Raw genomic sequence first — 17,545 nt, 5'->3', positions numbered from 1 at the left:
CTACCATCTTTTCCCATTTTTTATTCCCTGCCTCAATTACTTTATTCAGCAGGCAGCTATTGGAAAGAAGGTTTGGGCACCTAGAGCACCCTGGAAAGAGTTGGAGAACATTTGTAGAGAAAGGAAATGCAGAAGAGTTTCACAGGTCCGTCTCTTAAACTCTGTCTGCTTATGACAAACTTGAAGTTTGTTAGAGGAAGCCCTCAGTTTATGGACTAATGGAGCAAGAGATCAATCTTGTGAGTGGTGGTATGATACATAATTGTAAGGTCTGACAAGTCATCCTACCTTAATTCCTTCTTTGCAGCATTAAGCTGTCCTTCCAATTGTTCATTCATGTCTAGTTGCTCTTCCAGTTCTCTCTGGAGTTTCTTTTTAGCACTTTCCAGTCTGTCTATTTCTTCTTCAGCTTCTTCAACTTGACGTTTCATTGCTTTCAAACGCAAACTCAACTGAAATATTTACATGTCAGCTGATTAGAGGACTATTTTAATAAAGGAATTATATTCTTTCAGCATCTATGAGAGGGAGAATAAAGACACAACTTTGCCAGTGTAGTGACACTGTAATCCTGTGCTTCAGAAATATTTGAAAGTCATCATTAGACTTTGAGAAAAGTGATGCGATACAACTTTTTAAGAAAAACAGCAACAAGCAAACACAGCTTTGCTAGAGTAAGACACTCTTGCAGTGATAGCAAGAGCTGGTTATCAATAAGGGAAGGCTGGAGCTATTAGTGTATCTAAGTTAAGCAACTTTACCAGACAGATACTACAAAATATGTTTTAAAAACCCAGAGGATTTTAAAAGATTGTTCCTTTAACACATGTCTGCAATCTGAAACATACTGTTCATTCTCTAGGCAGAATATTAACTATTTGACTCACGTACTGAAACAAACCATGTTTTAAGCAAGGAATCAACAAAGACCACAGGAATGGTAGAGCACATTGCTATTAGAATATCAACATATGTTTAATAGTTATAGCCTTTATTTAATAATAAATAGCTTCTTTCTTTAAACAAAATTTTATGGTGGCAAAACAGAATATATTATTTGTTGGTGTATATATTTATAGAATCATATGCTGGTGTATATATTTATGGGATCATGTACTGTTATTGGCTTTATTTCTTAAAATAATTATAGCATTGCTCCTCTAAGCGCTTCCTTTTCATAATTTTAGAAACTAATAACAATTTAGTACTAGACAAAGAAACATGCTAACAATGGGAACTGCAAATCTCACTAAATGGGAGTTCATAAACAATAGAGTAATCAGTATCTATCTATGTTCTTCTCATATCTTTTATATATGATGATTTATGCTAGTAGGATTAATATCAGATATTTGCATATTAGTCTTTCCCTCTACCTGGTCCTTTTGATCAGTCAGTGAGAGATGTTCATCATCCACTTGCAACATTAACTCCTTCACTTTTCTCTCAAGTCTGCGGTTACTTAGTTGGAAATTAGCTCTATCCCTAGAAAAAAACAAAACAAACAAAAAGACAGGCTTTTTTAAAAAGGAACTGAAATACTTCCAATCCTGCTGACATAATTCCTTAGCAATTTTCTAAGAATTAAATAAATACTAATGGCCCCTGCTTTGATTTACTGATTCCACGCAACATGTTAAAAAATTTGTTCAAAAGCATGAACAATTAAGGGGAATTTCTTCTGTCTCCAGAGCAAGATTTAGAAAAAAAAAATACATTCCTCCAAGATTAAACAATGAAATGAACATGAAAATGGAAGTGTTAAACTATAGTTAATATTTCCAAGTCTGTTACTGTATTAGACATTGATAAAATAATGAGGTATGGAACCATGTTAGCAGTGTGGCCAGTTTTAAATTTATAAGGCAACTTTCAGTGTGCTTTCAGTCAAAAAGAAAATTTGCAATACTTGTATGAAACAGTAACCATTTTAATTTAGTGTTTGTGAGGAAAAAAATAAATCAAGTTCATTGCATCAGAGACTTAATATTAGCAAGAGGTCATATTAACAAATATAAACATGCATGTTTTGATCTTAACATAAGCAGTTTTACCTCTCTTCATTTTCAAGTCGTTCTTCTAGCTCTGTGATCCTTGCTTCCATTTGAGCAACAAGTCCCTCTTTACTAGATCGGTAAGAACCCTCCAGGTGAAGGATTCGGCTCTTCAAGTCTTTGTTCTATAGTTGGAACATACTTGATTACTACATATATGCTGGTATTAACAAATATCACCTTAACACAAAATAAATTGCTTCAGGCAAACACAAGGTTACCAGTATATTTTTAATTTAGTAAATATGGAAAAAGAGAGTCAGTGAGATTTCACTGTTTACTACAAACAAATCTTGTATTACCGTGCTTTATTAAAAAGAATTCAGTGTTAAGCTTGAGTTAAAGTTTTAGGCTTAAATGGACCCTTGAACTTCAGATGGTTGCAAGCCCCTTCCAACAGCATTTTTTAATATGCCAAAATTTTTCAAATAGCATTGGATCTGTCTTATTCTCCACACAATCCTTTTGAAAACTCTGTATTCCTCCCTTGTAACTCACTGGTGTATGGCTAAAACAAGTAGACAGAAATTGCTTGCATCCAGTATTGCTTTACTCTATCAAAGCTGTTACTGTGGGTTTTTTTCCCTCCTTTCTGAACTATCCAATGCTACTCCTACTACATAAATAGTCTGAAAAACTTTGCAAGCTCCATGATTTGTAAAAGCAGAATTTTACTCAGATTTAGACTTTAGGAGGCTAGGTAATTCTGGTTTTCAAGGGGGACCTAGTGATAAAGTTAACAGAAAAAAAAAAAAGAAGAGTTACAGGAGGAACAGAAAATAAAGCTCTTTATTACAGAACTTCAAACTGTGATCTCAGGTCTCAAACCCTATAAAAGCTATGACAGAAAAGTCAGAACTAAAGTATAAGGATGTGCATGGGATCTACCAGCAGGTGGCATTCTTTTTTCTCAAACAATTAATATGGGATTCATTTCACATAATTTAAGGCACCAAATCAGGTGTCTGGTATAAATATGTTCTCTAAATACTCATTACTATCTGTTTTACATTCTTGAGACTGTCAGCAATACTATGACTTACTAAGATAGCTTTCCTCCGGATCTCAGCTAGGGGCTATGATAGTAATCTTGCTTTCAAAGACCACTGAGCTGCAGAATAAAATGTTGCAAAAAGCTAGAAAGTATTTTTAATGTACTTTCCATCATAGATACTGAAAAATATGAGTCATACTCCTTCCTAGACAACAGAGAGTAAGAGTTCTCTATCAAATCCGTATCTTTTTTTTCAGAGGCATGTCATTTTTTCACTTGTTTGCTCCTACAAAAGAAAATACTCAACTAAAATCACTATTCCTTGAAATTATGATCTACCTTCAACAGTGTTCCTGAAGTACTGTTAAGACTTTGAAGAACAGCTCCTCCAAAAGTGGTCAAAGGATTTACAGCTAAACTAGATGTCCTGGTTTCAGCTGGGATAGAGTTAACTGTCTTCCTAGTAGCTGGTACAGTGCTATGTTTTGAGTTCCGTATGCGAAGAATGTTGATAACACTGGTGTTTTCAGTTGTTGCTCAGTAGTGTTTAGACTTGTATTGGTTTTGTGTGGCAAGGTTTTGGTAGCGGGGGGGGTTACAGGGGTGGCTTCTGTAAGAAGCTGCTGGAAGCTTCCCCTGTGTTCGACAGAGCCCATACCAGCCGGCTCTAAGACAGACCCGCCGCCGGCCAAGGCCGAGCCAATCAGCGATAGTGGTAACGCCTCTGTGATAACATTTTTAAGAAGGAAAAAAAAGTTGGGACGGTGGTATTCGGCAGCCGGAGAGAGGAGTGAGAACATGTAAGAGAAACAACCCTGCAGACACCAAGGTCAGTGAAGAAGGAGGGGGAGGAGATGCTCCAGGCGCCGGAGCAGAGATTCCCCTGCAGCCCGTGGTGAAGACCATGGTGAGGCAGGCTGTCCCCCTGCAGTCCATGGAGGTCCACGGTGGAGCAGATATCCACCTGCAGCCCGTGGAGGACCCCACGCCGGAGCAGGTGGGTTCCCGAAGGAGGCTGTGACCCCGTGGGAACCCCGCGCTGGAGCAGGCTCCTGGCAGGACCTGCGGATCTGTGGAGAGAGGAGCCCACAGAGCAGATTTTCTGGCAGGACTTGTGACCCCGTGGGGGGCCCACGCTGGAGCAGTCTGTGCCTGAAGGACTGCACACCGTGGAAAGGACCCATGCTGGAGCAGTTCGTGAAGAACTGCAGCCCGTGGGAAGGACCCACGTTGGAGAAGTTCGTGGAGGACTGTCTCCCGTGGGTGGGACCCCACGCTGGAGCAGGGGAAGAGTGTGATGAGTCCTCCCCCTGAGGAGGATGAAGCGGCAGAAAATAACGTGTGATGAACTGACCGTAAACCCCATCCCCGTCCCCCTGTGCCGCTGGGGGGGGTGGTAGAGAATCCGGGAGTGAAGTTGTGCCCGGGAAGAAGGGAGGGGTGGAGGGAAGGTGTTCTGAGATTTGGTTTTATTTCTCATTACCCTACTCCGGTTGATTTGTAATAAATCAAGTTAATTTTTCCCCAAACTGAGTCTGTTTTGCCCGTGACGGTAATTGGTGAGTGATCTCTCCTACCCTTATCTCGACCCACAAGCTCTTTGTTATATTTTCTCTCCCCTGTCCAGTTGAGAAGGAGGGGGAGTGATAGAACAGCTCTGGTGGGCACCTGGCATCCAGCCAGGGTTAACCCATCACAAGACTAAAGTCAAGGATTTTTCAGCTTCTCATGCCCAGCCAGCGAGAAAGCTGGAGGGGCACAAGAAGATGGCACAGGACACAGCCAGGGCCAACAGGGTATTCCATACCATTATCATTATTAGTTTCTTCTTTTCTGTTCTATTAAACCGTTCTTATCTCAACCCACGGGTTTTGCTTCTTTTCCTGATTTTCTCCCCATCCCACTGGGTGGGGGGGGAGTGAGTGAGCGGCTGCGTAGTGTTTAGTTGCTGGCTGGGGTTAAACCACGACACTAGATAACAGTGTCTTTGATATTCTATGGTCTTTGCTGTATATATGCTTTTTAAAAGTTTCTATATTGATATCTCAGTTTTATTCTAAAACAAGTATACCATATCAACTGTGACATTTCTTATTTTTAATGTCTTTGATCCTCAAATATATAGACAGAATTTATGTGGTAGAGAGATGCCTACATTCACTACAACAAAAATGTCTTATTATAGTACATAAACAGATGTATGCATAGTATGAGTGTTTAGTATATGAAATATATAAACTGTGACAAACCTCAAGCTAAAACAAGGGGTCTGGAAAGAAAAAAAATACTAAGAGAAGACTTAATTCAAGATTATAATATTTTCTTTTGAGTATCAGTATTAAGATACTCATGGGTTTTAATCTATTCTTACTAACACATACTTTTAGCAGCACACTATGGTGGGATGGTGCCAGCTACCAAACACTGTATTCCTTAAATGTTTATTTGAATTTCCTAATGAAGGTAGATACCCAGCCTATTATCTTGCTAGTGTGGTGATATTCCAGCCATAATTACCTGTCTTTCCAACGAAATTTTGTCACACTCCAAATCTTGCTTTATAGCTCTTTCCTGAAGTAGCTCTGTCCTCATTTGTTCAATCTATAATAGAAAGGACAGAAATTTTAATAAAAGATTTAATTTACATTTATCTATATGATACTGTGTGTATGTATATATATACACACATTATACATAAAGTACATATACCCACACAATGAGAAAAAATTTGCTCTCTTATAACTCAAGACATACGCATGATTTCAGATGAAGTTTATAATTACAATCTTGAACAAAATTTTCTGCTTCGGGAAGCCAATGTTATTCCCAGTGCTTATTCTAGGCATTTTCCAGCCACATTGGGTATTGTTGATGTTCAGTATATATATTCTGTAGCAGGGAACTGAACTCTAAAATGTACCACGAGAGACATACCACATGGCAGGGAACTCAGTTCCAGAACACCTGTCCTAGTTTCAGCTGGGATAGAGTTAACTGTCTTCCTAGTAGCTGGTACAGTGCTATGTTTTGAGTTCAGTATGTGAAGAATGTTGATAACACTGATGTTTTCAGTTGTTGCAAAGTAGTGTTTAGACTAATGTCAAGGATTTTTCAGCTTCTCATGCCCAGCCAGCAAGAAAGCTGGAGGGGCACAAGAAGTTGGCACAGGACACAGCCAGGGCACCTCACCCAAACTGGCTAACAGGGTATTCCATACCATGGGACGTCCCATTTAGTATAGGAACTGGGAAGTGGGGGCGGGGAATTGCCGCTCGGGGACTAGCTGGGTGTCGGTCGGCAGGTGGTGAGCAATTGCACTGCGCATCATTTGTACATTCCAATCCTTTTATTATTACTGTTGTCATTTTATTAGTGTTATCATTATCATTATTAGTTTCTTCTTTTCTGTTCTGTTAAACCGTTCTTATCTCAACCTGCAGGTTTTGCTTCTTTTCCCGATTTTCTCCCCCATCCCACTGGGTGGGGGGGGAGTGGGTGAGCGGCTGTGTGGTGCTTAGTTGCTGGCTGGGGTTAAACCACGACACATCACATCAGTCTTCAAACACCTTCTACAGTTGTTTTCTTCATACTTAAGTCTGAAGGTCTGAAATGGCACCGTACCTTTAAGCTGGTGACTAGTCTACTTCAGAGCTTCACTTCATTAAATGCAAACTGATAACTGCAGAGAAGTGCCTAGAACTCAGTGAGACACTCTACAGACAATTACAGTTTCCTGTGTCTATGAAATAGTAGAAGCTCTTTTTCCACAGACTCTGATGCCTACTGGATATGCATATTGCTTCCCTCCTCCGGTCAATTTTATGTCTGTCATACGAGGAAAGCACCGTCTTCTGGATTTGGGGAGAGGGTGGGTTTTGTTTGTTTTGTTAAAACACAACTTTTGCTACAGTTTCTGTAAATATTTCAGTTGCATATTCAATAACAAAAGGGAAGTATATTCTCCATATGTAAGATGTTAAAAAACTACCTGATCAATACAGAATCAAGAGAAGAATACAGAATTAGTTTGTTTTATCTCACTGTTGGACTTGACTGGAAAAAAAAATTCTGAGGATCAAAGAGAAGCTCTAAACTGCCTAACAGCTGCTACTGAAATTTCAGGGCTAAAGTAAAATTTTGTAGGACCCAAATACTTTTCTTGCCTCTCATTCCTGCTGAGACTGCCCTCAAGCCTTTACAAACGCCTTTGCAGGCACAGCTAACATTATTACCACAGCATTTGTGCTATTCCCTGCACAATGTTTACTATGATGAATATCACCTGGGGAACACAGTGAACATCTATGCCAATTAACGGTACCTGCAAAAAGACTGACAAAGGTTTCAGCAGCCACAGCATTCTTCTCTGCTTTACAACAGCTACATACGAACTTGCATAAACAGACCATCACAGTTAAGCAGCTCAAAGTTACAGATTTATCTCACTAAAGGTCTTTCAAAAGCCATTGGGAATTCTTGCATTAAAAAAAAATCCAAAAGCAATGCTAAGAATGTGAAGGTTAAACAAGTACAGCACATGAAATTTTACCTTAGGCCTTTTTTTTTTTACCACATAATAATATTAAAATATATATTTTTAGTTAATCACATGTTTAAAAGAAGTCATTTACACTGTTTCTGTAGCTTTGAAATGAATATATGAATACAAACAACGGTAGCAACGCATGCAGTTGCTATGTTATATCACAGTACGGTTTCAGAACAGTAGAAGGCATTCCTGAAAACTAAGGTCATAACAGTTACTAGAGTACAAATGTTAGCACGTGGCTGTGTTCTCAACAGCTGGGTAACTTCCTAAAAGCTCTCATTGTCACATAGAAACCTAATAATAATAAAAATGTTTTATACATTACATAGTAAAACATTTTATATATTAAAATATTATTTTATATATAAAAATTAGAATCACCCATATAATACCTGCATTTATTCATGAAACATACGAAAAAAAGTTATAATGTGAGGGAGTACATTGAATTTATTCTGCTGTAATTGCTTTAGCCATGAAGATAGACACAGAAAAAATAAAGCAAAATTTGTAGTAAAATGAATGACTAATTAAAAATGCAACTGTTAATTGAAGAAAAGGCTTTTGTTTTATGTAGGAACTTGCTTAATGGACCACTCTAAAGTTCTGCTGTGCTCTTACTGTGCTCAAAGGCTGTGACAAATTTGTGCAACCTTCCCAAGGTCTCAAATTAAGAAATTATCTAGAGGAAAATTATTCTATTTCCAAGATGACTGCTACTGTTGTTAGACACCTCATGGTAAAAGCAACCTTACAGAAAAACAGTAGGAGAGAGAAAAAGTACTGTATCTGATTAGGATCAGAAAGCTACGTGCAAATATATACAAGAGCTTGTAAAAAGAGAAGGGCAGCAGGACAATTCTTGCTGGGGGAGGTGGAAACTGTTTTTCACTTACCTCCTTGCACTTTTCATTAATAAACACATAATTAACATGCACAAAGGAAAAAAGCAGTTGTCTGCCAAAATGTACTCAAACTTTTCACTTATTTCACAGCAGTTAAGATAGGCTCTGGGTATGTACCATGCAGAGCTTTGTGCTTCACAGTCTAACTTTCCTATATCTAATATATTCTCATTATGTTAAAAGAATAAACTATTTCTGCAGCTTAAGGCAACAGTTATCACAGCTGGATTTGAAGAATGCTAACAACAAAGAATTGACAAAAGCAATACTATCAGATTTTACAAAGCTTTATTAGACACAACTGCATTTTGTGCCAGCTTTAGGATTAGAAGCAGCTGTTGAGTTCATTACTAGTGAAAGCAATTTGATTTCTAATATTTTAGATGCTATCACCACTGTTTACCATCTTGCACTAGGTTCACAGCCTATGTTTCTTCTTAATACCTAAGCAGGGAAAAGTAAAATATATATATACATGTATGGGCCTATATATATTGACCTACATATACAATTCTCAAGTACGTGACCCAAAAAACAATGTTTAACAAACGAACAAGCCGAAGCCAAACAAATCCCTTTGATCGTTCATAATTGAGAAGCAACCTTCATGTCCACATTGTCATTTGTTTGCTTCCCACACCTGGTGCCAGCTAAAGAGCAGTTATACAGCTATCCATTGGGAATGCTTTACCAAAAGGAAGCGAATGATGCAGTCAATGCAATTTTATCCTTCTGTATTTATTCTAAAACTGCCATGGAAACTAACCAGTGTATTTTTCACACTTACTGGAAACAACTCTGAAGTCGATAGACTCATGTTTGCATTTTCACAAAATACAAGAATTGATGAGGGTATCTTAAGTATTTTTCAATTATGTTGGCAAAAAAAAAAAAAAAAAAATAACGGCAAGAGGTACTTCATTTCACTTGTTTGTAGGAAAACAACCATCATGTACTAAAATGTGCCCTGGCCCTGCTCGCTTTAGACTCAAAGGGCAGCTGAGCGCTCTAGCTTTCTATGTTTTTTGCTCTTTCCAGAGTTGCTAATACCTTACCATTTAAAGACTAATAGGATATGATCCACCTTTCCCCCAAGTTTTTTTACTGTTGCCACTTTGCTGTGGTACTTCTCAAGAACAAGGTAGGGAAGAGAACAGTGTCTCATACAGCCATTCCCAGATTCAAAAGGGTGTTTAAATTAAAAAAGGATAACATTTCATGGTAAATGAAATGTGAACTATCAGCCTTGCCAATGTTTATTCAAACATTTAGCTTTATGTAAAATAGAACCAGTTGTTTCAATTTGCTTTTACTAGAAACTTGAGTATTATAGTTCATTATCAGTATATTAAAATAGCACATTTATAATAAAAAAAAAATTACAGAAATACAGATATTACCAAAACAAATCCATTATAATTTCTCATGTCATTATAAATGCTTAGCAGACCCTGAAATACTCTTTAGTTATTTGACTACTTAGTCATTCTGGCATAAAATCAAAACAAAGCAACCTTTGTAATTCATGTGTGAAATGAGAAACTCCAGACCTCAAAATAAACATGTCTTTTACCCATTATGTAACATTTTGGTCACCCATCTGTATTTTAGGTTTCCATTCAGGTAGCAAATTAACTTACTATAGTACCCACTAATGCAGCTATGACTAAGGTTCTTTTATCCCAGGCTTACAACACAGGCATAGACTCTAGTATTAAAGGCTTCTTATTTTAACAATAGCATGACCCCATATTATTATGGGTCCTTTACATTCTATTTCACCCACTGACTCAGAGTGTGTACAATATCAATGGAATAATAGCAAAAAGACTATATTGCAATCAAATAGAATCTCAGTAACCTGAGTCCCAGCAAAGTAGTAATGGTGCGTTGGTGTTTCAAGGATGCGTGAAAGAAAGCTGAAAGAAAGCTGAGCTCTAACTCACTTAAAACTCTCCAGCTGTCTCAGTGGAATATACAATTTCATTGAAAAGACATAGAAATGAAGATTTTACTTTCTGTTCTCCCTCTGAAATTAAAAGCTATTCAAAAAAATGTCAGCAATTCTTTTTATTCTGGAGAAAGAAAGAGAAATGAAAACTGAACAGACTATTGTGGGTGGTACCTCAATGCAAATTGTGTCCTGGACTTCTAGGGAACTACTAATGAGGTATAGTACTTAATGTACAGCTACAGTAGTAGACATGCTGTAATAAGTTATGCATTAGTTTCACATCTTTCAGAATGTAAAACTAAGGCAAAGAACATTGTCTAGGCTGTGATATTCCATGATGACATCACCATATTCCTTTCTGTGGACTAATCAAGAACTTGCATAATACTGACTACTCGACCATGGATGCTCTGGTTACTTTTTTCAGTCATCAGGCCCTAATCTCTACTTTTCTGGTTTATTATAAGTCTTTGTTACAGCACCTATAATTTCGTACGTCATTTCATTCCGAAATCTTGAATAATATCATTAAGGCCTCCTTCTTCAGAACAATGAACTTCTAATTGTCTTAGACGTGGTGATTTCCAGCTCAATGGTCTCATTTCAATTAGCCCACCCCACTTCCCCCCACCTGCACATTCACTGGCCTTATTGAAGACAGAGGCAAAATGTTCATTTATTTGAGGAGGCATACCTGCATTACTTTTTATCTTGATTGATACCTCATCATACAGTTTCCACAACTTCTTTCTTATCCAGTCAAGAACCTTTTTGTTACTTGTTTGAATTACTATGATAGGTCTCACTTAGCTTGGTAAATCCCACTTCATCTTTACGTTTTCTGCCCTATGAGATACAACCTTGTCAATAAATCCTTCTTCCCCTCTTTCTGGGCTATCTACTCACATAACACTTCTGGAACTAATGACTGGTGTTTTTACGTGGAAAACACTTTCCATCTGCCTTATCTTTGATATACCTTAATCAGTTTTTACACTTGTAATGAAAATAAAGCTTCCTCCCCATTGAAACTGGCCAGCATCTTCAGTTCAGCTGACAAGACTAATTAATTCCACAATTTCCTAAGCTCCTCCTCCTTTGAAATCAAGACTCTATTATGCTGGCCTACTTTTCAGTAAGGTTAAAAAATTGTGATCTTTCAATCTAAGATATTTTCTACAACAGGCTTCCTCTGATAGCCTCACCACCTAAAACTAAGCCTAAAATAGCACCATCTCTGCATGCATCAATGATTACTTGATGAAGCTCACTGCATCAAGAATATCAGAGGATGGTTATCAGTCTTTATATGCAATCTGTGTCAGTTTTCCAGTCAGGAAAACAGGAAAAAATTGGTCTGTGATGATGTGGAGAAGCATATCTAATCATGTTTGTGAACCTTGGTTTTTTGGCTTTACATATTCTGCTCAAGTATAGTATATAAACCCTATCGCTAATCATTATTTAGTTAATCAATATTGTTTGTGATCCTAATACACTTTTTCCTCATCTTCCAACAGTATACAACAGTTGGAAAACTTGAGTACCTGTTCTCTGCATTTACTGATCCTCTCGGACAACAAATCTGAATTAGTCTTTTCTTCATCAAGCTCAAGTTCCAGGTGAGATAACTTGTCCTAAGTGGAACAAAGAAAAGTAATTTCAACACACTTCTTTCCCATCCTCTTCAGATTGCTACCAGGGCATTCTTCCTTAAACTTCAAGGATTCAAACTATTTGAAAGACTTGGCTTGGAAAGTGAAATGCCTCTGAAAACACATACGGAATCTAGAAAAAGAGATGGCAGGTAGATAAGCCTTTAAAGTGAATTTGTGTGTCTGACAGAAGCAAAATAGAAGTTTCATTTCCTTTCTTAATCAGTCCCACAAATTTCAAGAAAATAAGAGAAAATCTGTAATGTTTCTAGAGACTGTTTTTAGAATGTCTAAGTTATATTATGCATTTGGAAGACAAATTTCATATGAATACAATGGCATAAAAGTGTTTGTTTATGAAAGTCAAATGACAGCTTAGTTGAACTGAACAGTTATGAAGCTAACCCTGTAACAACACAGTTAGAATAACAATGTTATTTAGGCTCCTGAAATGAATTGGTATTAGATGCTAAATAGAACTTATACTTCTAGATACTTTTTAAGTTGAGTGATGGGCCTACAAACGAAAAGAATACAATTTTGCCTGATAAACTCCAGAGAAAATTAATTAAAAAGTAAGTTAATTAAAATGATGGAAGAATAATTGCAATTTAGAACACATCATGCTACAATAGGTACGTTAACAGATCACCTTTAGAATATACCAGAATAATTCCTGCAGTAGTACTACATGGATTTTCAACAACATCAAGTTCTTTTGCTTCTTCCCAGGCAGAATCCATGTGAAATACCAAAATTATTTTCATCAGTTCTAATAAGAGACCAACCCTCAAAAATGTCTTTTACCTCCATTAGTTTGATTTGTCTTGCCCGATCATCTTTTAAGTGGTTTTTGGCTTCCAGTTCATACTCCAAGCCTTTCACAGTCTGTTCTAGCAGCTGAGTTTTTGTTATTGCCTCATCCTGAGCTCTCTGGTAGTCCCTCAAGTTTTCTTCCATAAAACGCATCTGAAACAATAAGATTATGGTAATACACTTTATACTGTACTTTCTATAAATAAGTGATGCCAGTAAAGGGGACTGACTACAAACATGACAGATCTGGAAGCATGACAGGAATTGCATTGAGTTACAGGCTTTTACAGTAATTTGTTTTATCCACAAGATGGCACCAAGAAAATAAACTTGGATTAAATATCAGCTCTATAAGAGACACTTCACACTACAGGTTCTACAGTGACAATTATACATGGTGCAGGTTTTTTATTTATTTCTTTTTACGCAGTTACAGCAAACCAAAATTTTTACAGTTTTCAAAATGGTTATATCTTTGCAACTTTTGCAATATTATTCCTTTTGGTTTTGGACTACCAATATTTCAGCTTTCACATGATTATGTAGTTTATATGTCTGAGGCACTTCAATGACAGCATTTTACCAGTGACATAATTGCTCACACATATATATCTCTGTATAACTTTTAGATATAGTACGGCTATCTGCTGAGGATAAAAGTTTCCTATTCTAACAACAGCGTGTACTCAATAAAATTATCTAAAACCTTCACAGTACTTGAAAAAAAAAATATATAAGTAGTGAGAGGGGTTTTAGGTGAGACTGTGATCATTCCTTATACTTTTATCTTAACTCATGACATGTATATAACATACAATGAGGAGTTTTTTTCTTCAGCATACAGTCTTCCATATTCTTCCTCTGTTTAGTCAAGTTCTTATTTTAGTGATGAAGCTAAAATAATGTACTAGTGACTGTTTACAGAGTTTGCTACCTATTGCTAAGTCCTGACAACAAAACACTAAACACCTGCATGACTTGGTGAACAGCTAGTTGAGTGCAGAGGTCTGTACAGTAACAGCATCTCATATGCATTTAACATTTCAGAATGACATTGGATTGACAACTTTCAAGATTGATATCTTTTATGTATCCTCAGAGAACTTACAAGAGACACAGCAATTAAGAACTCCCATACTGCCTTGCAAGACTGTTTCATAATTTTTCTGCTAGAACAGGAAGATGATACTCGTGTTGCCATGATCATTACGTTGGCTTTTGATGAGACACTCAAAAAGAATGTTTTGTGCACTATGACACCTACCCAAGAGGATTTTGACAGATAACAGGCTCTTTCACGTTGAATGGAAGGACTATGTATTTGTACTACTTGTTAAACCCAAGAGAGGAAGAGATAATAAAGACTTCCAATTGTCCTTAATATTTAGTCCCTCTAGAAAGTCTGCTGTTTAACCTGCCTATCCTATATTTTCAGATTTTGTTTCCTCTTTTGCACCTAGCTGCCATACTACATTTTTAAAGCCCTAGGATTTTAAATATTGCCTCATGGAGATGTAGAAATCCATAACCAGTAATATTTTGTCCTTTATATAGTGTTTGGATTATCTTTTTATCAAATAATGAAGGTTTATTTTGTTCTGGAATTTTTTCTTTGTATTTGTTTTGTAGTTATAATAGATAACACTAGAAGTATTTTTCATAACTGTAAACCCAGTTTGTATACATATTTACATACACACACATATACATATCTTTTATTTAAGCTGTCTATTCTTTTATTCAACTTAAGAGCCATGTTTTCAATATCCCAGTTTTATCATTCACATTTCATTATGAGTCTTCATCCCTTTACAAAGGCTCTCCACCCCCGAATGGAATAAATATAGAAGGAAGACAGAGTAATATACAGGAACTATACTTTCTTCTATTGCTGTTCTTTTAAATTGAATTTAAAACAAGTTTGTTAAGGGGAGAGGGCAATGTAAGACCAGTTCTGAACTGGAAAAATCAAAATATTAAATATTCTACATACAGAAAACATCTGTGACCAGTGTATTCTCATAGCTTTTCAATTGCAGAACAAGTATATGCAGATCTTTAAAATACTGGATTGTCTTTACAGCAAAATTTACATGCTAAGAGGCAGACACTTCAAGACTGTGGTTGATTCTTGGTCGCACAGACACCTTCGTCATTAAAATCTGCAACGTGACTCACATGAAGGAAGAAGAGAATGTATCTCAACTCCTATAGAGCCAGAATTTGGTTTTGGTTTGTTGTTTTTGGGGTCTTTTTTCCTAATTCAAGAATGTTTCCACATTCTCAATTCCTTCAGTAGCAGGCATTAAAAGAGCAGCAGATCATCAACGGAATTCTTGTCATATCACTGAAGATACATTCATTTGTCAAACACTGCATTTATCTGTCATAAACAGGAAATCCCATTTCTCTGGCAGAAGTAACATGCTGATCACCATCATGAAGAATGAAACTCAAAAGCACGCTGACTGAGATCAGTCTCTCGTGATGAAGTACACAAAAGCATGATAGCAAACATTGATTGTCTTGAAAACTATCTGAGCTGAATTCTAGGTCAAAGGTTAGAATTTGTCACTGAACTTATGAGTCATTACCTCATCTTGCATTCTCATGGTTGTCAGGCGTGATTTTTCTACCTCAAGGGTTTTCTCTTTTAATTGTCTCTGCACATCTGCAAGTTCCCTGTGATTTTTCTCCTTGTATTCATCAAGCTGGTTCTGAAGCTCCAGAGTTGATGTTCTTGAGACCTCTACCATTTCAGACATCTGGGAAAAAAGTACATATAAATTTTTTTCCTAAAATAGTGCTACAAAAGGTTCTACCAGGCTTATTACACCAAAAGGTTTTTTCTCCAGCTTCAATATTCAGCTCAGTATTTTCAAATGTGAAATTGATCAAACATGTTCCCAAACAAATTAATTTCTATGGAGAAGTGTGCAAACACAAAACAGTAAGGTTATTTTCTAATAGTATGTATGGCAAGACTATTGTCCTTCTGTCTGTCAGCAGTTCTTCCAGCTGACTGACATAATGACCTGAACAGTCACACTTCAGTACATCAATATTAAGTTGTATGGTCTACACACACAGCAAAATAAGCCTAATGCAGTAGCGTTTTGAGAATCAGCTGTAAAACTCTGAAATATTGCTATAGCATACATTAGAACTGAACTCAAATCTGGGATCTTGTTTAAACAAAATAGAACTGTTCTACAACAGTATTTTGAGATAGTCATGTTCCAACCACTGTTTCAGCTTAAGCTGAAAGCTTTTCTTGATCTGTTAGATATTCAGATTCCTGCAGCCTCTTTGGAATGAACTCATACCTCCTCCTGTAACTTTTCAACAGTCTTGTTCAGTTGCCATCGTTCATTCTCCATTTCATTTTTTATCTCCTTTAACTGTTCCTTCTGGTGAGTTTCCTCTTTTAACTGCTGAGTTAACTGTTGCCGTTCCCGCAAAATACAATGGATGTTCTCCTGAAGTAGATTAAAAAATATATATAATGAAATGTAGACCCTCTCTTCTAATGCCTTAAAGGAATGTTATATAACACCCTGTGCAACAGTAATACCACCCACTGTTGTAATATTAGGACAAACTTAAGTAAAAAAGAAAAAGTTTATGGAGTTACAGTTTGCTAGCCAGTATAGGACAAACGTTATTTCAGTGATGCAGTGCTTTATCCTTCCTATACCTAAACCACTGTTGAAACACTCATGAGACCAAACATAGACCCTTTTCATGATTCTGTTACATGCAAAGCATACATTCCTCTGCAGTTGCACATGTCAGTAAAACCTACCTCCTGCACAAGGTTCAATACCCATTTTAGGTTTCACATTTTCCTATATGCTCCCTTTAGTGCTCCCTTAGAAGTTTTCTCAACAACATCCTTTTCTCCTAGGTAAAAGAAAATAAAATACAAATCTGTTCCTACAACGAATGAGAAATAACTAGTGGGGATTTTTTTTTCCCCATTGTTGTGCTCCTATAGCACCCAGAAACCCTAATCAAGACAATGTCTCATTGTGACAGATGCTGTGCAAACAGAACTTTGCAGCTCCTAGCACAGAAATCCTCTTCCTGAAAGAACTTTTGCCATTAATGTTCAAACCAGACCTTCACTATCTGGATTAAATTTTGAATGAACTCCGGAGCTATGCTGTATGCTCATCTACCAGGAGCTCCAAATGTTTCTGCTGTCACATTCAGAATGTTCAAGAACTTAACAGCCTCCAACTTCTAAATACTGTCCATCAGCAGAGTAACTGACTGTCACTAGTTCATTCCAACACAAGAAAAGCAGCTTAACTTCCATCTGCATGTTGGGACTCTCATCCCTTCCTTCTCCTTCCATAATAGAATACCGTAACGGCCCTACTCTAAATAGGCACTACAAGACTAGAAAAAGGGGTTGTTTTTATGAAGTCTGAGAGGCACCGTTAATTGATTAAAACCAGATTATGGACAGTTTAAATTGTTCCAACAGAAAAATGTAAATAATTAAAATCACCATAAATTGTAAAAAGCATTCCAAAACATTGTTTTACATTTTAATATTGGAAATATAAAGTTTTGTTGAATACCTAATACCCATGATACTTAATTACACTTC

At 36.8% G+C, this 17,545-nt stretch overlaps 1 protein-coding gene across 4 annotated transcripts in view; it reads right to left on the bottom strand.

Moving 5' to 3' along the window:
• CGNL1 (cingulin like 1) overlaps nt 1-17,545 on the bottom strand; it is a 67,701-nt gene that overhangs the window by 2,607 nt on the left and 47,549 nt on the right. For all 4 annotated transcript variants that reach the window (XM_052807237.1, XM_052807234.1, XM_052807235.1 and 1 more), the window contains exons 11-18: nt 16,254-16,406; nt 15,522-15,692; nt 12,919-13,080; nt 12,004-12,093; nt 5,566-5,649; nt 2,055-2,179; nt 1,377-1,485; nt 289-452 (exon numbers count right to left, since the gene is read on the bottom strand). In XM_052807237.1, coding sequence (XP_052663197.1) covers nt 289-452; nt 1,377-1,485; nt 2,055-2,179; nt 5,566-5,649; nt 12,004-12,093; nt 12,919-13,080; nt 15,522-15,692; nt 16,254-16,406 — 1,058 coding nt within the window. The remainder of the gene's footprint in view (nt 1-288; nt 453-1,376; nt 1,486-2,054; nt 2,180-5,565; nt 5,650-12,003; nt 12,094-12,918; nt 13,081-15,521; nt 15,693-16,253; nt 16,407-17,545) is intronic.

Source organism: Harpia harpyja, chromosome 14 (assembly GCF_026419915.1).
Source record: "Harpia harpyja isolate bHarHar1 chromosome 14, bHarHar1 primary haplotype, whole genome shotgun sequence".
NCBI classification, from domain to species: domain Eukaryota; kingdom Metazoa; phylum Chordata; class Aves; order Accipitriformes; family Accipitridae; genus Harpia; species Harpia harpyja.
This window is presented reverse-complemented; position numbering and strand designations above follow the sequence as displayed.